The following is a 25090-nucleotide window of genomic DNA, read 5'->3' on the forward strand; positions in this document are numbered from 1 at the left end:
AGGTTCAGAATTTGGAGTGCGACCGACCTGGTTCGAACAGAGCTCTGCGACTCGGTGGCCGTGAGACCTTGTCCACACGCCCTCTCGGACCGTCGGTTTCCTCCTCGCTCGGCTGGCCGCGGGATAGGGCGTCGACGCGCGGCTCCGCACGCCTGCGGCCGGGCGCACAGGAAGCCCCGAGGCCCGCATGGGCGCCGCGCCGACGCCCCCTGCCGGCCGGCCGGCGCCCCGCGCTCGCCGGCTCGCGCCCAACGCTCGGCACCTAGACGTCCGCGGCCGGATGCCCAGCGTCCGCACCGTCCTCGGCCTCCTGGCGGCTTTGGCGGCCTGCGGCGCCGTTGCCTTCCTGGGCTACTGTGTTTACTTCGACCGGAAGCGGCGTGGCGACCCCGCGATCAGGCGCCGCCTGCGGGACAGTGAGTGAGACCGCGGTGGCAGCGGCGGGCCGGGTGGACGGAGGGCGGGCCCTCGGGCGGAGGGCTCTGCGGGGCGCGCGCGGGCGTCTGGATGGGTCCCGAGCCGCGGGTGCCACGTTGTGTTTGCAGAAAGAAGAGCCCAGCAGCGGAAGGCTGAGGGACCGGGCGCCCAGGTGAGGTGCTTAGCCGAGACGGGGCGTTATAGTGAGTGACCCCCCCGCTGGGTCTCGGGGTCTCCGAGCAGGCATTTCCCACCGCCTCTCTGCGCACCCGCGCCCCGCTACCTTCGGCCTACGTGTGGTTTTTATCGTGCGCTTGCAAAAGGAAGGAAAGGAAGAATCAGTTGGAGTTAGGAAAAGGCTCATCCCATTTTAAAAAGAGAATTCTTGGGGACAGCAAATACAAAACACAAAAACCCTCCAACTGTAACAGACCGAACCTGAAGTGATGGGCCAGGGAGTTGAAATTTTGGGTCAAGGATTGTCCACCCTACCTACCTTTAAAGACCAGCCCTGGGCATGGTACCAATGATGACACCATCCTGTGACTCTGGTCACCTTGCTGAACCAGGTTGAAGCAAACTACAGCATGCTTCTGAACACCACCAACTGCCCTGCCAACCCCTCACCATGCTCTCTGCCAAATCAGCAAACACTGTTAATACCCTAGGCAAGAAAACAATTTTGCAACCTACAAAACTAGGTGTGTTGTAGTTAATTACACAGGGATTTCTGCGGTGTGTACTTAGGAACTTGGGTAAAATACAGATGAGAGCTATTACGAGCATCTCAACTTAATTTCAATATGCCGTGGATTTTTTTTTAATTGCCTGAAATTATAATTCCATGTTAAGAAGTTCTTTTAAATATTAGAAAGAACAACTGTGTTTATCATACCTTGGATTTGGAGATTAGGTTCAAGATGTGCTTTTTAAATAAAAATTAAATAATTTTGATCAGCAATCTTATACCTTACATGCATTATTCATTGTTAAATATTTTGTTACTCTTTTAGTTGTGGGATCCGGCAAAGAATGAAAAATTACAAGAACTTTTTCTGCAAGAGATACGAATGGGACAACTTTGGTTATCCAGAGGTGAGAATGTAAATACTTTTTTGTAAGCAGTTACTTATGATAATATATGTTGAAAAAATATTTGATTGGTATTAGTATGTCAAAAAACTTGGGAGTACCTGGGAGGCTCAGTCAGTTAAGCCTCCTGACTCTTGATTTCGGCTCAGGTATGATCTCAGTGTTGTGACATTGAGCCCCATGTCTGGCTCCGAGCTGAGTGTGGAGCCTGCTTAAAATTCTCTCTCTCCCTCTGCCCCTACTCACCCCCAACTCTCTCTCTCTCAAAGGAAAAAACAAACAAACAAACCTAGATGTGTTAACCAACTTGCTTTAAAGAGATTTTTTCACTTAATCATACTTTTCATCTCACCAAATTATATACATAGCATCCAGGTTTCTTGGGAATGGGCACATGGAGAAGCAAAGCCAAATGCAGTAACACTTCATTTATTTTCAGGTAAAATTCCTAAGTAAATGACTTTTGCAAGTGACTAAATGTTTTATGAATTAAAACTTTAAAAAAATTGAACTGTTTTATAAAAATTTTCCTGCATTCTTAGAGTATTCTTAACACAATAATTACTTATTTTTGATGATGAAATCATTATAAATAACCATTCTTGTACTGTGTCTGATGTAGTAATGAAGGAGCTACCTTGGAGCTACCTTGGACTTAATGGCCATAAACTGTATTTTGAATTATAATTTATCCCCACCTAATTCCACATAGTTTTGAGAAGGCTTCACAGTATCATTAGGTAAAATGATGGTGTAAATAACATAATAATAAATAATATAAATAATAAACTTATAAATATAAATAATACATAATACAAATATCTTATAAATGCTGTATGTAATAATCATGTCTTTGTTCTGGTGCTAAACCTGGAAAGGAAAATAATTTGTTTTCGGACTTCTTTTGTAAGGGATGAATCATGTTGCTAGTTAAGTAAGCATGATACCCCTTTATGTATCTTTTTTCAAGTGTTGCAGATTTCCTCTCATCGCAGTGCCTGTAGCTGTTCTTGCTCTTTTATCTTTTTTAAAAAAAGATTTTTTCACCCTGCATTTAAGAGGCAGCATCCTCCAGAATTTATGAAAAACAAAGTCAAGATCCTGGACAATTCATAGCAATACCCAAGATTTTTACTTTGAATCAGTGGCTTAATGCCATGATAAAGGTTTTGAGAAACGAGTAGTCATTGCACATTAATGTTATAATTTGAAGTTTTAGTATTTTATTTAATACTCATCTTTTCTTCTGGGTAGTTTTATAAATGGGCTAAAATATCTTAAAAATGACAAGATTAGTTAGAAATGACTTAAATGATATAAACAGGAATGATTTTATACAATTTTATACAAGGTAGTAAAGTATAAACTTGAAGGACCTTTGGGATGCCTGGGTGGCTCAGTGGGTTAAGCCTCTGTCTTGGGCTCAGGTCATGATCCCAAGGTCCTGGGATCAAGCCCTGCATCAGGCTCTCTGCTCAGCGGGGAGCCTGCTTCCCCCTCTCTCTCTTCCTGCCTCTCTGCCTGCTTGTGATCTCTGTCTGTCAAATAAATAATAAATAAAATCTTTAAAAAAAAAAAAACCCAAAACTTGAAGGAATTTCATTTGCACAAGTTTCTTTGAAGGTTCTGGGAAGAGTCCTAGCAATTTTGTATTCATAATTTTATATTCTTTTTCCTTGAAAAGGGCCCCCCAGGAGTCTGGCTGGTTTAGTCAGTAGAGCATGTGACTCTTGATCATGGGGTTATAAGTGTGAGCCCACACTGGGGACAGAGATTACTTAAGAAAAATAAAATCTTAAAAGTGCCCCCCCAATTATATAAACTAGATGCCTCATGGGGTGCCTAGGTAGTTCACTGGTTGAGGTCTGACTCTTGGTTTCCCCTCAGGTCATGATGTCAGCGTCTTGAGCTCCACCAGGGGGTAGAGCTCTTCACTCAGCATGGAGTCTGCTTCACATTCTCTCTCTCCTCTTGCTTGTGCTTGCACACTCTATCAGTCAATAAAATCTTGGAAGAAAAAAAAAAAACTGGAGGCCTCACAGAATTAATTTCTCTGGATTAATTCCTAAATGTGGATACTGCTTGGACTTACGGGCAATTAAAATAGATAAACCCTTTTGGCTTTAACATTTTTTGAATTGGGATAGTATCAATATGGAGAGAAAAAGTAGGAATTATAAATAATTATTACATTATATATTCTTTATGTTTAAAAGCTTTCATGTAATAGTTCAGTTAGACTTAGAGGTGAAAATGCTATAAATATTGAGATGATTAAAGCAGACATGGTTTTTAAAATTACCTCTGGAGTACCTGGGTGGCTCATTTGGTTAAGCCTCTGTCTTCGGCTCAGGTCATGATCCCAGGGTCCTGGGATTGAGCCCTGAATCCGGCTCCATGCTTTGGGAGGGGGGGTCTTCTTCTCCTCTCCCTCTGTCCTTCCGCCCTGCTTGTGTTCTCAAACAAATAAAAATCTCTAAAGAAAATTAAAATTTTTTTACCTCTTAAGGGTGATAACATTATTTCTGTAAAACCCTAAATTGACATTATTAGCTCTTTAAGGGTTATTTATATCCGTATTTTATTTCTAATGGAGTTCTCATCTTGCTTGCTTATTTAAATCCCCACCAAACCCCAAAACAATTAAATCAGAATCTCTGGGGTGGAACCCAGGAGTCAGTAGTTTTTAAAACTCTCTTGGTTATTACAATACACTGTTTGAGAAAAAGTGTTCTAATGCAATAAATTTTCACCTAGTTTTCTGTAATCCTTTCAATTTTCTCCACTCCTCTCTGCCATACCCCTAATTTTCATTATTTTGCTGTCAAGTAGTATAGTCCTATAGCCATCTCAATTGTGATTATGTCTCCATAGGACCTTAAAGCCAATAATTTTGGTTGAAATTTCTAATTAGCTGATTTGATTGAATTTATTGGTTGGTGGACTTACTTGATCAAATTGATTATTATTATTATTTTTTTTTACATTAGCTCTATCAACTTGAGAGGAGGCACTATATTTTTTTATTTATTTGAGAGAGAGAGAATGGTAGGGCATGAGCAGTGGGGAGGGTCAGAAGATGAAGCAGACCCCCCACTGAGCAAGGAGCCTGATGCGGGGCTCAGTGCCAAGGTGCTGAGATCATGACCTGGGCAAAAGGCAGATGCTTAACCAACTGAGCCACCTAGGCACCGTGACAGGAGGCACCATCTTTATCTTTCTTTAATAGTATTTTGATCTAATGTGTCATCTCCATAAAGCTGTAATTTTACTGATTTAAAATAAACCTTTTAGGGCCACCTGAGGGCCACCTGGGTGACTCAGTCAGTTGTGTCTGACTCCTGCTTTCAGCTCAGGTCATGATCTCAGGATAGTGAACTGGAACCCTGCCTCAGGCTCTGTGCTCAGCAGGGAGTCTGCTTGAGATTCTCTCTTTCCCTCTGCCCTCTACCCCCTGGCTTGCAGTATCTCTCTAAAATAAAGAAATTTTTAATAAAATAAAACTATTAGTAAAACACTAGCATAGTATTTCATCTAAGAAATGTCCTTCTGATGGTTTTTCAGTTTAAACTTAATACAAATTTTGGGAAGCAGTATTTTCCATCCATCATGCACTTTTCCCTTCAGATGACCACGTATTTCAACCAATAAATGGGAAATTATGTAACACCTGAAGAGTGGCAGCATCCTGTGGTCTCAAGGTTCAGAAATTAGGTTCAATTATTAATTGGCATTAATTAGTTCTGAAAACTTAAATCATGTCACTGATCTTTGCGTCAGTTTCCTGGAATGAAGCAGTAAGACTAAGTGATTCCATGTTATTATTTAGACAGAAATTCTATGATTAATTTCCATACTATATAAATTTTCATTTTTATAGCCAATCATCCTAAAATTCATCTTAAAACTACTTAGAAATCAAAGTTCATAAGTCTGTCTTCCCCTAGCTATGTAATTTGTGTTACACCAAACCCTGTTTCAAACTTTTTGATAATACAATCTGTTTTTTGAAAAGTCTCATTTAGCAAGAACATCAGGTGTTTCCTTCATATTTCATCAGTCACACAGGTAGAGTTAAAGGTATCCTATCTCTGGGGCGCCTGGTTGGCTCAGTGGGTTAAATCCTCTGCCTTCGGCTCAGGTCGTGATCCCAGGGTCCTGGGATTGAGCCCTGCATCCGGCTGTCTGCTCATCAGGGAACCTGCTTCCCCCTCACCCCTGCTCTGCCTACTTGTCAAATAAATAAATAAATAAATAAAAATAAAATCTTAAAAAAAAAAAAAAGGGTAACCTATCTCCTATCAGTAACAGAAGACAACCATTAAAAAACACTCAATACCCCTGGTCTTGCAAACACACATTGTAGAACACAAACATTTCTAAATCAAGAGTGCACTTTTTAATAGTAATTTGGGTCACAACATTATTCATCTTGCAGCTTGATCACAGTGAATCTAATAGGCAGCCCAACATTTTCCCCATTTATAATCTTTACTCTTTTTATGATAAGTAATCTGTAGTTTGACACTTCCCCCCTCCCCCATTTTAACATCTGGTGCTTTCTTGGTAATCTGTGGAATGTTTATTTGAAAGAACGTTAACACTTTGCTTTAAATCTTATCCATCTGTTTCAGGAGAGTGTCAGCTGGGGGTTGAACATCTCAGCACTGCCCTTTTAGTGTGTGGACAACCACAGGAACTTCTGAAGGTTTTCAAACACACACTTCCTCCTCAAGTATTTGAGATGCTGTTGCACAAAATTCCCCTTATTTGCCAGGTGAGCACATACTTAATTGTCTTTTCTAAAGGGACACAGTAAATAACCATATTAGGCTTGATTGCATAAAAATAGCAAAGTTTGTGTATGGATGGGAGCATTAAATGAGTAAAATTTCTGAATTTTTGGTTGCTTTTCTTGCCTTATGATAAAACAAGCTTATTTTTTCATGTTCCTTTAACTTACAGTGGATTGTGTATTTTGAGTCTTATACATGTTTCAACATTTCAACTTTAAAGGTAGCACTGTTAGTATTTTGTCTTTGTACCTTTAAAGACCTAATGATTACTGGCTGCAATGGCAACAGAGGCCTGTAAGTTAAATGGTATGTTAGTTAAATGATGCAATAGTTTAAAAGTAAGATGTAATTCAGAAAACCATTAATTTATCAAAGCAGAATAATACTTTTGGCTTCAAATATGACAAAACATAAAAATCACTTTGATAATGGAAACATATAGGCTAATTTAAATTGGTGTTCTCTTAAGTGCAACTTTAGATTGGTACCAAATGAAATCCCCTCATAAGCCAATTTACTAGTGGGTATTAGTCTACTTAACCTTTACCCAATTTCTTGGTATATTTATTCATCAACTAGAATTTCCTGCAGATGCTTGGATTTGTTTTAGGATTCATTTTGCCCTAAGACACTACTTAAACTTTGATTCACTTTTTATTGCACTGATCACATGTCATGCCTGAGAATACACTGTATAATGTTGGACTCAGAATCATTCATGTTGGACTCAGCTTTTGAACAAAACACGAAACAGTCTCCACTACAGCATATTAGTCAACTCTTACACATTCCCAAGGTAGTCTCAGATGGGATGTTTCCCGTACACATATGCAAAATATGGCTAGGATACGAATGTATAATGCCCACCCTGACACAATAAGGGAGGCAAGAAATGATCGTGTGTTGAAATGATTAGCAAGTAACGATTTTATGTATTTACCAGCAATTTGAGGCAGACATGAATGAACAGGAATACTTGGAGGATGATCGTGATTGAAAAACATTTCAACGTACCCACAGTCCAGTCAGAATACTATGGTACTATATATATAGTATAAACAACTATTCAGTGATATTTCCATTTATTTTACTTTTAGTAATAAAAAATTGTTTCTATCTCATACATGATTGAACACATATTTTGCTTTAAAATTAAAAGTCACAATTGAAGAAACAATGGTTTATTTTTCTAATGAAATTACCAAGCTGCTGAATCTTAAGGCCTCAACAAATGTTGCATCTTATTATTTTCATTGAACAATAAGACCTTCTATTTTGATTATTCTCGGTAAACAGCAATTTTGTTTCTCCAGTTGTTTCCATTTGCCAAAGTCATGACTGACAGTTTAATAGGGTGGCTGCTGCTTTCCTGGGATTCTATCAAGATGAATCCTCACTTCCATCGCAACCGCTGCTGCCAGTCTTTCATCAAAAGTCCATCCATCATGACTTCTCTATCGTGGTTGGCCAAGAAGTCCTGCTTTGGCTGCCAGGGCTTCATTCTGCTGAATATGATACTCCTGAAATCTCATGGATATTCTCTGTGTCATTTTTAAATATTTCTGTAAGCAGTGTTCTGAACAGGTGGTCTAGAAATAGAGAAGATCCAAGAGGCAACACAGAAATGTTAATTTTTAAAAAGTGCACGTATTCTAAATGAACAACCATGGGGTACTTTTCTTTGAATATGTAAGAACTAAATGGTATGAATGAGTAGCAAGTGATCATAACTTTCAATTGTTAGTTTTATCCATTTACAAGAATTAATATATACTAAATGTCTATCAGTTTGTAAGCACTAAAAACAATGGTATGTCCCTGCTTTTTCCATCCCTCATCTGATTGTTAAAACATAGGCCCAGGAGTAAGTCTGTTCCTTTTAAATGAGAAACTCCATTCTGCACATTCTTAAATTTCCACATTTCTTTCTAACAAGAATTACACTTAAACAAGAATATTTTAAGCTTTGTAACTTATTTAACAAGGACTTGTTGACTGCTGGTTATATGTTCTTGGCATGAATGGTGATCAACATCTGACACTGGAGGAAGTTTATGTCACTTTTAGCCAATATAAATGTTTTGATGAGGATATTAAAAATTAAGATTTCTCATAGGATTGAGTTTGCAGAGTCCACCTATGCAATATGAGCCACCATATTCAAGCTCCGCTTTTTCCAAAATTAACCAGAGTTGTCAGGGTCAGACAGAAGAGCCCTATCAATATTTTCTAGCCAGGCCATCTTGACTGAAAGCTAATTAGTAAGAATCTCCACTACGGAACAGTAACTCAGCAAGCCCTAGGCATCTTATTTAAAAAAAATTAAAAAAAAAAAGGTGGGGAGGCGCCTGGGTGGCTCAGTCCGTTAAGTGTCTGCTCAGGTCATGATCCCGGGGTCCTGGGATTGAGCCCTACATTGGGCTTCCTGTTCGGTAGGGAGTTTGCTTCTCCCTCTCCCTCTGCTTCTTCTAAGAAAAATAAATAAAAGCTTTTAAAAAATTAAAAAAAAAATCTGCCATGCTACAGTGTGTGTATATATATCTGGCAGACTATCATATTAAATTTGGGATCATTAAATTCAATGCCATGGGTCCCAAACTGCTTCAGTTCCTCTGAGCAATAGAATATATGAAGCAACCCAAATTCCTGTAGTAACTAGGAACAAGGGAAATGGTTAGAGGCATCCCATTTCTATTTTCTATGACAAGCTTAGAGAATTTTTAGTGGCCTGGGGACATTTTTCATACCTCTTCGGGTTTCACTTCTCTAGTTGTGAAGTCTTTAACGCAATCCAAAAAGCAGGTTTCTGTAAGTTTATTGTAGGTTCCAAGAAACTCCTTAAACTACAAATAAATCAGAATATTATTCAATATTCGGTTTTTTAAAACAAACATGTTTTGATACTTTAATTACTGATGTTTTATATCTGAGGAAAATACCCTATAATACTTGAAATCAACAGTTACTTTCACTAACTTAAATGGGCATAAATAGACATGTATGGTATGATCTACCAAAAGATAGTCCAGTTTTCTAGTTAAATATTTATTTGTTCCTGGATATCTGTCAAATTATTTGAAAAATGTTTCATATCATTTAAAATCCATTTCTAGAAATGAAACATGAAGTTATTTTCTAAGATCACTAACTAACATGGTTGCACCCAGTTATGCCTTAATTTTTTTGCAAAATTCTTTTTTCTTAGTTATAATACCTTACCTGTTTTATCTGATCAGATTCTGGTATTTGTGCAGCCATATTCTAAAGGTATGTTTATTAGTCACCTGATTTAAAGATTAAGAAAAAGTTTGTCAGTCTGTGAACAAATATTTTTAGGCTAGCTAAAGAGTTAGGTAATTAAAACAAGAACAGTTTATGAAAAAGAACTGAAACAAAGTTTACCTGAAATTATTGTCCTCATTTTATAAGTTTCTAGTGGAGTATGTAATTATATCCCCCTCCCTCCACAATCCCCCAGGTCCTTAATGGCAACGAAGAACCCTACCATTTACAGAATTAGATTTTTTAATGCTGGCTATGGGACCCAAAAGCCCCTGCTATCCAAATCTCCAGTTTTAAAACAGCTTGCTTTGTTACCTTGCAAGGTTACTTGTTAAAGCCTCGTTCCTAGTAGAGTTTTAAAGGAAACCAAGAGATCTCTGGTGTCTTCCTGCAAGTACTTAATCTTAACTATTCCACTGGTTGCTAATATAACTTTGACCTCTGATAATAATGATTCTTTTACTATCTCTACATAAATACAAAGTTTCTATTAATTGTTAAAAAACATCACCCACATGGAACACCTGCATGGCTCAGTCCATTAAGCTGAGACTTGTGATTCTGGCTCAGATCATGATCTCATGATCTCATGGCATTATGGGATCAGGCCCTACATGGAACTCCATGCTCAGCAGGGAGTCTGCTTAAGATTCTCTCTCCCTCTACCCCTCCCTGGCTCACTCCAACACATGTACTCTCTCTCAAACAAAACAAAACAAAACAAAACAAAACAAAACAAAAAAAAGGGAAAAGACATTAATAGTAAAGTACTATCAAAACATCTGAATATAAGTGTACCAGTGTAGCTCAAACCTGTACTATTGTTTAAGGGTCAACTGCCTATGTTTTTACCATATAAAATACCTGAAAAATACCAACAGGTCATAATTTTTCAAGTATAGCTGTGCTGTTATAAAATACCACCAACCATTCAGGTTGTCGATTTCTTCCTGGTTCAATTTTGGGAGTTTATAGTTTTCCAGGAATGCATCCATTTCATCTAGGTTGCTAAGCTTATTGGCATATAACTGTTGATAATAACTTCTGATGATTGTTTCTACTTCCTTGGTGTTCCTTGTGATCTCTCCCTTTTCATTCATAATTTTATTAATTTGGGCTTTCTCTCTTTTCTTTTGAATTAGTGTGGCCATTGGTTTATCGATCTTAATGATTCTTTCAAAAAACCAGCTTCTAGTTTCGTTGATATGTTTTACTGTATCTCTGGTTTCTACCTCATCGATCTCAGCTCTAATCTTGATTATTTCCCTTCTTATGTGTGGAGTTGGTTTAATTTGTTGTTGATTCTCCAGTTTTTTAAGGTGTAGAGACAGCTGCTGTGTTCTGGATTTTTCAATTTTTTTGAGGGAGGCTTGGATGGCTATGTGTTTCCCCCTTAGGACCGCCTTTCCTGTATCCCATAGGTTTTGGACCGAAGTATCTTCATTCTCATTGGTTTCCATGAATTGTTTCAGTTCTTCTTTGATCTTGTGGTTGATCCAAACATTCTTAAGCAAGGTGGTCTTTAGCTTCCAGGTGTTTGAGTTCCTTCTGAACTTTTCCTTGTGATTGAGCTCCAGTTTCAAAGCATTGTGATCTGAGAATATGCAGGGAATAATCTCAGTCTTTTGGTATCGGTTGAATCCTGATTTGTGACCCAGTATGTGGTCTATTCTTGAGAAGGTTCCATGTGCACTTGAGAAGAATGAGTATTCTGTTGTTTTAGGGTGGAATGTTCTGTATATATCTATGAGGTCCATCTGGTCCAATGTGTCATTCAATGCTCTTGTTTCTTTCTTGATTTTCTGCTTTGATGATCTATTTCTGAGAGAGGGGTGTTAAGATCTCCTACTATTAATGTATTCATATCAGTATGACTCTTTATCTTGATTAACAGTTTTCTTATGTAACTGGCTGCTCCCATATTGGGGGCATAGATATTTACAATTGTTAGATCATCTTGGTGGATAGTCCCTTTAAGGATTATGTAGTGTCCTTCTGTATCTCTGACTACAGTCTTTAGTTTAAAATCTGATTTATCTGATATGAGAATCGCTACCCCAGCCTTCTTTTGAGGCCCACTGGCATGAAAGATGCTTCTCCATCCCTTCACTTTCAGTCTGGGTGTATCTTTAGGTTCAAAATGGGTCTCTTGTAGACAACATATGGATGGGTCCTGTTGTTTTATCTAATCGGCAACCCTGTGGCGTTTTATGGGCGCATTTAGGCCATTCACATTGAGAGTGATTATTGATAGATACATTTTTATTGACATCGTGTTATCTTTGAAGTCTTTCTTTCTGTAGATTGTCTCTATTATTTCTGTTCAATGTTATTCTTAGGATTTTTCCTCTTTTATAGAACCCCCCTTAATATTGCACTACTGGGTATTTACCCCAAAGATACAGATGTAGTGAAAAGAAGAGCCATCTGTACCCCAATGTTTATAGTAGCAATGGTCACGGTTGCCAAACTTTGGAAAGAACCAAGATGCCCTTCAACAGACGAATGGATAAGGAAGATGTGGTCCATATACACTATGGAGTATTATGCCTCCATCAGAAAGGATGACTACCCAACTTTTGTAGCAACATGGACGGGATTGGAGGAGATTATGCTGAGTGGTAAGTCAAGCAGAGAGAGTCAATTATCATATGGTTTCACTTATTTGTGGAGCATAACGAATAGCATGGTGGACATGGGGAGTTAGGAGAAGGGAGTTGGGGGAAATTGGAAGGGGAGGTGAACCATGAGAGACTATGGACTCTGAAAAACAATCTGAGGGGTTTTAAGTGGTGTGGGGGGGGTGGGAGGTTGGGGGAACCAGGTGGTGGGTATTAGAGAGGGCACAGATTGCATGGAGCACTGGGTGTGGTACAAAAACAATGAATAACTGTTATGCTGAAAATAAATAAAAAATAAATTAAAAAAAATAAAAGTAAATAAATAGAAAAAAAAAAATACCACCAACCAGGGGTGCCTGGGTGGCTCAGTGGGTTAAAGCCTCTGCCTTTGGCTCAGGTCATGATTCCAGGGTCCTGGGATTGAGCCCCGCATCAGGCCCTCTGCTTGGCAAGCAGCCCACTTCCCCTGCTCTCTCTGCCTGCCTCTCTGCTTACTTGTGATCTCTGTCAAATAAATAAATATAATCTTTTTTTTTTTAAAGATTTTATTTATTTATTTGACAGAGAGAGAGATCACAAATAGGCAGAGAGACAGACAGAGAGAGAGATGAGGAGAAGCAGGCTCCCTGCTGAGCAGAGAGCCCAATGCGGGACTCGATCCCAGGCCCCTGGGATTATGACCTGAGCCGAAGGCAGAGGCTTAACCCACTGAGCCACCCAGGCGCCCCAATAAATATAATCTTAAAAAAAAAAAACAACACCACCAACCAGTCAAAGACACAGAAGAGTCTATATTATACAATGCAGTTTAGGACTTGTGCTTCTGGAAGGATGGAGCAAGGGATGTGTTTTTCCCTATTCTTCAAACTAAGTACAACTAAAAACCCTGGACATGACATATAAAACAAACACAAGACTCTAAAAGGTGGAGAAAAGAAAGTATATTGGCCAGGGCCTTTGGGACCTGAGAAACAAAACAGTGGGGAATTTTACTTTCTCTCATTTTTGTCTCCTATATCACAGAGTTGGAGCTGAAGAAGCCAGCAATCTGCAAATGCCAATGGGCACAGTCAAAACCCCCCATCTCTCCAAAGCTGGCCCTCTCTAGCCAAAGGGCCAGGAAAGGGGAAGCCTGTAAAATAGAAAACTTTTAAACAATAACTGTATACTCCAGGCAAACAAAAACACTGTGGCCTGCATCCCCCATCCACCACATCACTATAAGCCAACTGAGGAGCCTACATTTCCACCCTCACTAAGCTGTAATGAGGCACTAAGTCCGCCAGACTTCACAGAAGGGAAACTAGGAAGCAAGGACTTTCATCCTTACTGGGCTTTAATGACGGCTACCCCATCCCCAACAAGTGTCAGTGGAAACAACATGAGGAACCTGGACTTGTACCTCAATGGCAGTAATGAGGTACCCTTCTCTCTCCCCTCTGGGCTGTATCAAAGGAGGCCTCTTTGAGATTCAAGGCTTGCATTACTGTCCCATGGTAATTAGCTCATTGTACCCTCTTCCAGTGTCAGTGGAGATCATGTGGGGAGCAGTACCAGTCACTCTGAGCCAGGGTGATACCAGTGGAGGCCTGCTGGACAGCCATAACTCCTACTCTTGCTCAGCAGTACCGAGGAGCACACCACCTCCATACACCTTAAGTGACAGAGTCAGGGCCCCTGCCCTTCTTTCCTACATCTAGTAGTAATGAGGCAGCATGCCCCCCCCCCCCCACCGCCACTTCTGCTAATGGAGCAGTGGCAAAAGGAGCCGGCTAGAGAAGAAGGTTTACCAAGATCTAGAACCTCAAAATACAGTATGCAAAATGTCTAAGTTACAAAAAAAAATTGGTCATCATACCACAAGATAAGAAAATCTCAAACTGAATGAAAAATAGACTCTCTCTATATATCCAATACTGAGATGATGGATTCGGAATTATCTGACAATGATTTTAAAATGGTTATTATAAAAAAAATACTGCAATGAGCAGTTATGAATATCCCTGAAACAAACAAGATATTACAAGAACCAAATGGAAATCTTAAGAAGTGAAAAATAACCAAAACAAACTGAACAGATGTAATCAACACCAGAATGAAGGACAGAGGAAGCAGTCAGCAAATCAGAGGACAGAAAACATAATTAACCAATCTGAATAACAGAAAACTATAATGAAAAAAAGAAATGAACAGAGTACCAGGAACCTATATGAATGTAATAAAAGATCAAACAGTTGTTTCAACAGAGTCCTGGAAGAAGAGGAACAAAGAGCAGGGATGTAAAAGTACTAGAAGAAATGGCTAAAAACTTCCCAAATTTGGCAAAAATAAATTTATATAGATCCAAGAGAAGCTGAATGAATGCCAAAGAGCATGAACACAAAGGAATCTATATCAACATATAGCACAGCCAAGCATTTAAAAAACTAAAGACAAAAAAGGGTAGCAAGTGAAAAAGTGACATCTTACCTATAGGGGAAAACAATTAGGATATTAGTCAACCCAGTGCCTGTATCTAGAAAAAATACACTTCAGGAATGAAGGGGAAATCAAGACATTTTCAAAGGGAGGAAACTAGAATTTGTTGTCACCTGATCTATCCTTAAAGAAGAATTAAGTTCTAAACAGAAAGGAAACGATAATAGGAGACTTAGAACATCAAGAAGGAGGAAAAACAGAGTAATAAAAAATATGAATAAGTACAATACACTTTTCTTCTTAAGTGTCCTAAACTGTTTGACAGTTGAAGCAAAAATTATAAAACTGTCTAATGTCAATTTAAATGTGTATTAATAAATATGGTAAAGGCAAAGGGAGGTAGGTGTATCACTGAAACTGGTGCTGACACCATTAGACTGTAATCAGATATGTAAATATCATGTAGTACCTACAGCAATCATTAAAAAGGATATATAAGGAGACATACTCAAAAATACTATATAGATAAATCAAAATGAAATGTCAACATATATTCATGTAATCCACAGAAAGGCAAGAAAAAGAGAAAAGGAGAACAGAAAATTAAGAAAATAGCAAAAAACCCTGGGGTCCCTGGGTGGCTCTGTCAGTTGAGTGCCTGCCTTCAGCTCAGGTCGTGATCTTGGGGTCCTGGGATCAAGCCCCACACTGGGCTCCCTGCTCAGCGGGGTGCCTGCTTCTCCCTCTCCTTCTCCCCCAGTTCATGTGCTCATGTGCGCTTGCTCTCTCTCATAAATATATAAAAATCTTTAAAATAATTTAAGCCCTAGTAAACAATTACACTAAATATAAGTGGTCTCAATAATCATTTAAAAGAGACTGGTAGAATGGATTAAAAAACATTGCCAACTATATGCTGTCTCTAAGAAATTTACTTCAAATATAATGATACAGGTTGAAAATAAAAGGATAGAAAAAAAATCTGTCATGCAAACAAAAGAAAATAGTGGGTATATTAATATCAAACAAAACAGACATCAGAGCAAAGGAAATTACAAGACAGAAAGGGACTTTAAGGATTAATCTGCCAAGAAAACAAAGCAATCCTAAATCTGTATGCACCAAACAAGAGAGTGGCAAAATACAAAGTAAAACTTAAAGGAAAAAGAGAAGGATATAGTTGGGGACTTCAACTTTCCTCTTTCAATAATCAACAGAACTAGGGGCGCCTGGGTGGCTCAGTGGGTTAAAGCCTCTGTCTTTGGCTCAGGTCATGATCCCAGGGTCCTGGGTTCGAGCCCCGCATTGGGCTCTCTGCTCAGCAGGGAGCCTGCTTCCTCCTCTCTCTGCCTGCCTCTCTGCCTACTTGTGATCTCTGTCAAATAAATAAATTAAATATTAAAAAAAAAATCTCAGAAGAATCAACAGAACTAGACAGAAAATTTACAGGGAGATAGAAAATTTACAAGGATATATCAACCCACAATCCACATTTATAAAACATTTTACCTAACAGCACAGAATATGTATTTTTATCAAGTGCCCATGGAGCACAGACCTGGATAAACCATATATCCTGGGCCATAAAAATAGACTCGACAAATGTAAAGGAATTGAAATTATACAGAATGTCTTCTCTGATCACAACAGAATCAAACTGTAAATCAGTAACGAAAAGATAACAGGAAAATCTCCAAACATTTGGGAAATACACTACTTCTAAATAATCCATGGGTCAAAGAGGAAATCTCAAAGAAAGAAAAAAATCATTGAACTGAATGAGACTGCAAATACAACACATCAAAATTTGTGCGACACAGTTTAATCTGAGCTAAGAGGAAAACTGACAAATAAATGCATATAACTGAGAAAAGTTAAGGTCTCAAATCCACACTCTAAACTTTCACCTCAAGAACCTAGAGAAAGAACAGAATAAACCTAAATCATGTAGAAGGAAGGAAATAATAAAGAGCAGAAGTTAATGAAAATGAAAACAATGGAGTGCCTGGGTGGTTCAGTGGGTTAAAGCCTCTGCTTTCGGCTCAGGTCATGATCCGAGTCCCGGAAGTGAGCCCCATGTCAGGCTCTCTGCTCAGCAGGGAGCCTGCTTCCTCCTCTCTCTCTCTGCCTGCCTCTCTGCCTACTTGTGATCTCCGTCTGTCAAATAAATAAAATCTTAAAAAAAAAATCATAAAAAAAAAAGAAAATGAAAACAAGTACAAGTCAATAAAATGAGCTGGTTCTTTGAAAAGATTTTAACAGACAAACCTCTAGGAAGAGTAATAAAAAAATAAATCACATTATCATTATAAGGAATGAAACAGGATATATTACCATAGACTCTGCAGACATCAAAAGGATAATAGCACAACAAACAACTCCATATATAGAAATCTAACAACTTATTCATGAGTTTATTATTATCTAAATATCAAAACCACAGTACACAAAAGAAAATAAAAGAAAAATATCCTCATAAAATGAACATAAAAATCCTTGACAAAATAATAGCAAATGTAATTAAGCAATATATAAAAATAATTATATACATTAAATAAGTGGAGTTTACTCCAGAGCTGCAAGACTGGTTCAGCATTTGGGGAAAAATGAGATCCCATCAATTGATCCAGAAAGAGCATTTGACAAATTCAACACCCATTCATGATAAGAACTCTCTAAAATAAAGAAACGAGAACTTCAACTTAATAATCAGCATCTACAAAATACTATAATTAATGATGAAAGACTAAATATTTTCCCCTAAGACTGTGAGGAAGGCAGGGTATCTGCTCTTACCACTCTTAATATACTGCTGAAGTTCTACCCAGTGCAATAAATCAAGAAAAGGAAGTAAGGAAAGAAGACATACAGACTGTTATGAAAGAAAATAAAATTGACAAAATAAAATGACATAATTGTGAAAAAGAAAATCCCAAGGGATCCACAAAGAAACTTAGAACTAATAAATTCAGGAAAGTCACAGGATACAAGATAAACATGCAGAAAATCAATTTCTATCTCTATATACTTGGCAGTGAACACTCGGACAATGAAAAGTACACCATTAACAATCGCTTAAGAAACAGACCTGTACCCCTTGCGCTAATGATACATTATATGTTAATAAAAAATAAAAAATAAAAAAAAATAAAAAAACCCAGTCACTTAAGAAAAATTTAGGGGCAAACCAAACAAAGCTTGTACAAGACTTGTATGCTGAGGGACGCCTGGGTGGCTCAGTTGGTTAAGCAGCTGCCTTCGGCTCAGGTCATGATCCCAGCGTCCTGGGATCGAGTCCCACATCGGGCTCCTTGCTCGGCGGGGAGCCTGCTTCTCCCTCTGCCTCTGCCTGCCATTCTGTCTGCCTGTGCTCACTCTCTCCCCTCTCTCTCTCTGATAAATAAATAAAATCTTTAAAAAAAAAAAAAAGACTTGTATGCTGAGAACTACAAAATACTGATAAAAAAAAAAAATCAAACACCTAAATAAATGGAGAGACATATTGTGTTCACGGACTGGAAAATTCAACATAGTATCGATGTCCATTTCCCTAAAATTAACATAGAGAGGCTTAATGCAATTCCTATCAAGGTCCCAGGAAGATTTATAATTTTGGATGAGATTATTATTTTTTTAAAGATTTTATTTATTTATTTGACAGAGAGAAATCACAAGTAGGCAGAGAGGCAGGTAGAGAGAGAAAGAGGAAGAAGGCTCCCTGCCGAGCAGAGAGCCCGATGCAGGGCTCGATCCCAGGACCCTGGGATCATGACCGGACCTGAAGGCAGAGGCTTAACCCACTGAGCCACCCAGGCGCCCCTAGACGAGATTATTTTAAAATTTATACTAGAAAGCAAAGAAACAAAAATAGCTAAATTAAAAAATAAATAACAAAATGGGAGAAATACATCTACCTGATTTTAAGACTTATTATACAGCTACAGTAATCAGTATCATGTGTTATGGGTGGAGTAGCAGACACACAGATCAATGGAACAGAACAAAGAGCCCAGAATTAGTCACACAAATATGCCCAACTGATTTTTAGTAAAGGGGCAAAAGCAATGAAGTAAAGGATATAGCCTTTTCAACAACTGGTACTAGAACAACTATACATCCAAAAGAAAAAATTTAACCTCAAACTAAATCTCTCATTTATATATGACTTATATAAAAATTAACTCAAAATGGATCACGAACTTAAAAATAAAACATAAAATTATTACAATTTACAGTGACAACACCAAATGCTGGTGAGTAGGTGGAAAAACTGGATCACTTCAGATATTCCTAGTAGTAATTCCTATTCCAGCAAACAGTTGGGCAGTGTCTTAATTAAACATACAACCACCATACGACCCAGTAACTGTATTCCTTGGCATTTATCACAGAGAAATGAAAACCCATGGTCACACAAAATTCTGTAGTTGAATGTATATGGAAACTTTCTTTGTAACAGTCAAAAACTGGAAACAACCCCAATGTTCCTCAGTAGGTGAATGGTTAAACTGGTACACCAGTACCATGGAGTTACTTCTCAGCAATAAAAAGGAATGAGTTACTGATGCACAAACATTGCACAAATCTCTAGAGAATTATACTGAGTGAAATATATATAATTTATATTAACATTCATGAAATGACAAAATTAAAGAAGTGGAGAATATTAGTGATTGCCAGGGGTTAAGGAGGGGGTAGATATAGGTAGGAGGGAAGGGAGTATTGCTGTAAAAAGGCAAAATGAAAGACTTCTATAATGGACACATTCTATATCTTGACTGTATCATCAACATCTGGGTTGTGATACTGTGTGATGTTTTGTAGTATGTTACCATTGTGAAAAACCAAGTAAAGGGCACAAGGTGTGTCTGCATTTTCCCCTACAACTGGACGGAATCTATAACAATCTCAAAAAGTTTAATATTAAAAAAAATGAAGTTGTCCAGCTGTCTAATATCTGCCAAAGAGTAAGATTCAGTGGGCAGTGTACGAAGTTTTAGCAAATGCTCAGAACTAGAGCTCTTTTGGCTTCTCACTCAGAAAACAGCCTGAAAAGATCCAAGAACTGGTAAGATAACTTTTGTGAAAACAGGTGTTAAATGAAACACTGTTTTGTGGGAACTTAAAAATATATATAAGGGCGATTACCCTAAAGATACAAATGTAGTGATCCGAAGGGGCACCTGCACCCCAATGTTTATAGCAGCAATGTCCACAATAGCTCAACTATGGAAACAACCTAGATGTCCATCGACAGATGAGTGGAAAAAGATGTGGTTATATATATATATACAATGGAATACTATGCAGACATCAAAAGAAATGAGGGAATGCCTGGGTGGCTCAGTTGGTTGGACGACTGCCTTTGGCTCAGGTCATGATCCCGGAGTCCTGGGATCGAGTCCCGCATCGGGCTCCCAGCTCTGCGGGGAGTCTGCTTCTCTCTCCGACCTTCTCCTTGCTCATGTTCTCTCTCACTGTCTCTCTCTCAAATAAATAAATAAAATCTTTAAAAAAAAAAAAAAGAAATGAAATATTGCCATTTGCAACGACATGTGTGGAACTAGAGGGTATTATGCTAAGCAAAATAAGTCAATTAGAGTAAGGTAATTATCATATGATCTCACTGGAATTTAAGAAACAAGGCAAAGGATCAGAGGGGAAGAGAGGGAAAAAAAAAACAAGACCAGAGATGGAGACAAACCATAGGAGACTCTTAATCATAGGAAACAAACAGGGTTGCTAGGGGTAAAGGGGTGGAGGGATGGGGTAACTGGGTGACGGACATTGGGGAGGGTATGTGTTGTAATGAGCACTGGGTATTATGTAAGACTGATGAATCACAGCCCTGTACCTCTGAAACAAATATACATTATATGTTAATTAGCTTAATTTAAATAAAAATAAAATAAATCCAAGGGCAATAAAACATGCACTACAGAATAGGCCTCTAAGTGAAATGACAGAAGTTCATCCATTAAGATCATGAACCTTTAGAATTGTTGAATTGTATAGCACATTCACTCTACTTCAGGACACCGGTGTTTCTACACCTCACACCAAAACCAAAAACGGATCTGATTTTCTTACTTATAGGAACCTTAGAAATTTGCATATTCACTGACTGTGATGTCAAAATCCCATTCTTTTCCCTATTCCTATCCTTTTATTTCTTCAGGTTAAAAATCATATATAATCACTTTTTAACTGGACTTCAGAAAGGTGGAAGGTATGAAATCTTTAAATGTTAAGTTTCAGAGACTGGTAAAACTGTGTCAACTCTACCCCACTCGCCCCTTGGTATACAATTCATGGTGACAAATGGTGGTTGTTATTGGGAAGTCTTTGACAACACATAGATGAGGAGTGCCCTAAATGTTCTTGGTATGAATTTTATTTAAAAATTATTTACGGAGTGGGGGGCGCCTGGGTGGCTCAGTCAGTTGAGTGTTGGGATTTTTGGTTTTGGCTCAGGTTGTGATCTCGGGGTCATGATAACGAGCCCTATATCTGGCTCCATGCCGAGCATGGAGTCTGCTTCAGATTCTCTCTCTCTGCCTCTACCCCTGCTTGCATGCATGCTCTCCCTCTCTCTCAAATAAATGGATAAATAAAATCTCTAAAAAAATAAAAATTATTTTCTTGGTATTATTTTTAATATATAGTCATTAACAGTATATATCTCTTCCTTTAAAGTTTATCGTGAGTAATTTATTTCTTTAGAATTGGAAAATAAAAGAGAAATAGTTCTATTCAATACCCCTATGTTAACATTGTGATTTTCTTTTCTCTAGTCATTCAATTATACATATGTATTTTTTCAATTATCTTCCCAGACCTATAACTGAGCTAAGAGCTAATAGTTTTCTCAAGCGTGCCGAGGTCTCCAAAACTCTTCTCTGCAGTTGACAATATCAAGATTATGGTATACTTAATTATAGGTCCTTGTCCCTAGAAAATACTGGAGATGATTGAGGGAATGATTTTCATTTTTAGTTGCTAGTTTGGGGTCTTCCAAGTCTCGAGGCATTCTATTTTAGTTATTTAATCCTAAACTGTGCTGACAAAGTCCAACAGCCACACAAACCACCTGATGGTGAAAACAGACAGAAACAATATGGCTTCTTTGATTCAGTCCTAGTTTTCAGTTATTACAGCAAATGTTTGTTACTGTGGAAGCAAATATCCTATCAGAGGTTACCTTATGGTTTTATCTGTGAAGCCTGCAGAGGGAAGGAATGGATAAGAAAGTTTCTAGAATCTCTGGCTTAGGTCTTGAGAATGATGATAACAATGCTAAGTTATTTTTCTGTCAAACAAAATATATAATAAAACTAGGGAACTTAGGAGTAAAGAGAAATTGGGGCACCTGGGTGGCTCAGTGGGTTAAGCCTCTGCCTTTAGCTCAGGTCATGATCCCAAGTTCCTGGGATCGAGCCCTGCATTGGGCTCTCTGCTCGGCAGGGAACCTGCTTCCTCCTCTCTCTCTGCCTGCCTCTCTGCCTACTTGTGATCTCTGTCAAATAAATAAAATCTTTAAAAAAAAAAGAGTAAAGAGAAATCTTATTAGCCATCAATTCAAACCTTTTCTGATGCATGAGTTTCCTTTTGTTCAGAAAATTAGCTGTCCAATCTTTGCTTGAATGTCTCCAATGACTGATTTCTTACCTGAAAAACGAGGGGATTACAATATGACTGCTGAGGCCTCTTCAAACTCTAAGTCTGTTTGATGAAATCTAAACTTCTGTGGGCTAAATTGTTTTCAATAAGTGAAATTAGTTTCCTCAATCTATTCTGAGGTTACAATTCCTTAGCATATGTGTTATATGTATTAATAAGTACTTAACATCTCAATCTTTCCAGGTAGTATGTTCAGGTAAACACACAAGGACAAACAATTCCCACAAATTTCTAAAAACAAAACAAAACAACCAAAGGACTAGGATGTGACAGGGGAGATGTCCTCTATTTCTTTTTTGGATCATATGCAGATCTGTACCATGTCTGGAGCAAAATTTCTAATTCTGTTGAAACTTAGTTTACAATAAGTGATTCTTCTGATGTACTGGACCATTATCAGAACTACTGACCCTAGTCTCTGCCTGACTGGTACTGTGTGATTCAGGCAAGGATCATGAATGAATGATAAAACTACTGGGTGAAAGGTAGTTGGGGAACAGGATATATCCATGGTCACAAAGTATCTCCATAGGTTACTTTAAACCAAAGGAAAACAGTCCCTTTACATTGGAAAGATCTGGCAGTCCCCACAATGACCAATAAAGACACAATACTGACTATGTAGTATTCTTGCCAAAATTGTTTGATCAGATTCTGATCCTGAGGGAATAACTAGAAAAATCCACAATGTAGGACAATTTGTAAGAGAACTATACTAGTCTTTTTAAAAAGTTAAAGTCATAAAAGGTGTAGAAGGCTGTTCTAGATTAAGTGACTAAAGAGTCATGACAACCAAACACTGTGTGAACTTTGGACCTTGAAATAAAAAAAAAAAAAAAATTCTGAGTTAAAAATAAGACATTTTGGGGATAACTGCAGAAATCTGAAAGTTACCTTATTAGGTGTGATCATCTTATTGCAGCTATGTAATAGACTGGTCTTAAGGAGATACTTGCTGAAGAAATTAGGGCTAAAGGTCATGTCTGAAACTTACTTGCAAACCCGTCACCAAAAAAAAAAGTGTATCTATTTACATATGCATGGAGATATGAGAGCGGCAAAGAGGAAGTAAAGATGTTAACAACAACACAAAAGAAATGTAAGAAAATTTTGTGAGCCGTATTTTTTTGTTTTGGCGCTATCATTGTCTTTGATAGTTCATTGTCTAAATTGATCTGAACTTGTCTGATCAATACAAAAATGGGGCTCTGCCACATATTCCTTTGGTTTAGAGTTGCAGCAGGTTTAGTAAGTTATGTCTGATTAACTGGCAACCCCAACTCAGCTAACTACTAAACAGGCAAAAAATACTTTTGAAAGATTATTGCTTTGGGGTTTAAAGCATAGATTCCAGGCCTGAAAGGTGAGCCTATGAGCACTGGACTAGATGGAGGCAAGATTACTTGGGTTTTAACCCCAAGTCTGATATCAAAGGGGTTTGTAAGATCCAAATCAAATTATTTATTCAAGTAATTTTAATACGTTTCTTTGCCTACTGTCACACCTTAGAGACGACAAAGGGAAGGTCATTTTTTCTTTCATATTTAAGTTTCAGCTACAAAATAAGGGAGTTAAGTCATCTTCAAAGTCTCTGACGTTATCTTTTAATTCACTTACATTATAAAACAAATAGTGAACAAACAGGTACCTAAGTGCCCCATAACGAAGAGAGAACTGTAACTGGCATAAGAAATAATGACAAATAATTACAGAAATGTATCAAGAATAATCAAAAGGTTCTCCAAAGCTGAGCCCCTAAGATCCCTTTAATTCTAAGATTTTTTTTCTATGAAAATAGATGAGATGCAGAAATAAACTTATTTAACTTTTACAGATTACATTTTTTTGCTTTAATTTTTAAAAACTTTCGTAATGCACAAAGGGAAACGTCTAAATAGTGCGTCCTCAAAAATCAGCGGTATCAGGTAAGGGGTGCGGGATCATGGTATTCTGTCTAGAGAAGATTTTTCAGTTAAAGAAGGGTCTCCTGTCTGTCAGCTCAAGGTCACTGCGTGGATGCTTTAAATTTAACTCAGTGCTCCAAAACAAGACCCCGACTCCCGAAATCCGGATTGGGGGTGGCTCAGAGCTTCAAATTCCGACCCTCGCCCCAGGGATACGGTCCCCGGGCAGCGCCCAAACCCGTTCTGGGGACGCCCTGCTAGTCTTTTCACCCCCCCCCAACCCCCAAGTCCCACGTACACGCGGCGGCCTCCTCCAGAGATCCCGCCACCTTCCCGAGCGTGGCCTGGTGCCCTCCGCCTGGGAACCCGAGATTCTAAGCGCAGAGAAAAGAGACCATACTTGAGCACAGGTTCTCGCATCCGACACCAGTGCGAGGTTGGGGGACTGCGCTGCCAGTCGATTCTAGGGGCGGAGGGTCCGGGTCAGGGAGGGCGCCGCAGTCGCTGGATGGGAGAGAACACGTGGGAGAGGCGATGTCAAATAGCCCTTTAGACTTTAAGACGCGGATTCGTTACAAAGCAGGGAACTCTGGAGGAAAAGCCGCTATCTCCAGTGAATTCTAAAATTCTCTAAGGATTAAGTTTTGAATTGTATACTTACTCAGTGCCTTCTATGCCTGACTTCCTCACCGAAAACTACCCGAATCTGTCGAGAGTTTTTGTAAAACGAATTTACTTAATCCCGGGTCCTTAACGGTCTCCAGGAGCTGCACTGTAAACAGTCCCTAGTCGACAGGAGTGGTATTGTCAGTTAAGCCGGGACCTGTGCGCGTCTCCGATGAGACCCTCCAGTTTTACGCAGTGTTTAAGTCTGGTGGGG

General features: G+C 38.6%; 2 protein-coding genes and 1 long non-coding RNA gene across 7 annotated transcripts in view; 1 reads left to right on the forward strand and 2 right to left on the reverse strand.

Annotated features, from left to right (window-relative positions):
• Positions 1-204, reverse strand: part of LOC116591449 — a 28397-nt gene extending 28193 nt beyond the window's left edge. The window contains exon 1 of the long non-coding RNA XR_004286010.1: positions 28-204. This is a non-coding gene — a long non-coding RNA (uncharacterized LOC116591449). The remainder of the gene's footprint in view (positions 1-27) is intronic.
• Positions 205-15115, forward strand: TOMM20L (translocase of outer mitochondrial membrane 20 like). 3 transcript variants are annotated; one of them, XM_032344344.1, is made up of 5 exons: positions 205-416; positions 546-589; positions 1431-1512; positions 6144-6286; positions 13232-15115. In XM_032344344.1, exons 1-5 carry the CDS (start codon positions 281-283, stop codon positions 13241-13243), a joined length of 417 nt encoding a protein of 138 aa, XP_032200235.1. In that variant the 5' UTR covers positions 205-280; the 3' UTR covers positions 13244-15115. The 3 variants fall into 3 exon arrangements, with proteins under 3 accessions (XP_032200235.1, XP_032200234.1, XP_032200232.1); XM_032344343.1 differs by lacking the exon at positions 13232-15115 and adding an exon at positions 11946-11985; XM_032344341.1 differs by lacking the exon at positions 13232-15115 and adding an exon at positions 7249-7490 and having other exon boundaries at positions 207-416.
• TIMM9 (translocase of inner mitochondrial membrane 9) lies at positions 7484-24740 on the reverse strand. 3 transcript variants are annotated; one of them, XM_032344345.1, is made up of 5 exons: positions 24611-24740; positions 22211-22294; positions 9525-9589; positions 9053-9148; positions 7484-7894 (listed from the first exon to the last, which is right to left on the reverse strand). In XM_032344345.1, the coding sequence occupies exons 3-5, from the start codon at positions 9561-9563 to the stop codon at positions 7760-7762; spliced, it is 270 nt and encodes an 89-aa protein (XP_032200236.1). In that variant the 5' UTR covers positions 9564-9589; positions 22211-22294; positions 24611-24740; the 3' UTR covers positions 7484-7759. The 3 variants fall into 3 exon arrangements, with proteins under 3 accessions (XP_032200236.1, XP_032200237.1, XP_032200238.1); XM_032344346.1 differs by having other exon boundaries at positions 24509-24740; XM_032344347.1 differs by lacking the exon at positions 22211-22294.
• Between the last annotated feature and the right edge of the window lie 350 nt (positions 24741-25090).

Source organism: Mustela erminea, chromosome 5 (assembly GCF_009829155.1).
Source record: "Mustela erminea isolate mMusErm1 chromosome 5, mMusErm1.Pri, whole genome shotgun sequence".
NCBI lineage: Eukaryota > Metazoa > Chordata > Mammalia > Carnivora > Mustelidae > Mustela > Mustela erminea.

Excerpts from the sequence above, each read along its gene's own strand:
- TOMM20L (XM_032344341.1), top strand. The coding sequence starts at position 281 with ATGCCCAGCGTCCGCACCGTCCTCGGCCTCCTGGCGGCTTTGGCGGCC. Across the intron at positions 417-545 it reads CAGGCGCCGCCTGCGGGACA|AAAGAAGAGCCCAGCAGCGG; the intron begins GTGAGTGAGACC and ends TTGTGTTTGCAG. Across the intron at positions 6,287-7,248 it reads AAATTCCCCTTATTTGCCAG|CAATTTGAGGCAGACATGAA; the intron begins GTGAGCACATAC and ends TGTATTTACCAG.
- TIMM9 (XM_032344347.1), bottom strand. The coding sequence starts at position 9,563 with ATGGCTGCACAAATACCAGAATCTGATCAGATAAAACAG. Across the intron at positions 9,149-9,524 it reads AATCTGATCAGATAAAACAG|TTTAAGGAGTTTCTTGGAAC; the intron begins GTAAGGTATTAT and ends ATTTATTTGTAG. Across the intron at positions 7,895-9,052 it reads GAGAAGTGAAACCCGAAGAG|ACCACCTGTTCAGAACACTG; the intron begins GTATGAAAAATG and ends CTCTATTTCTAG.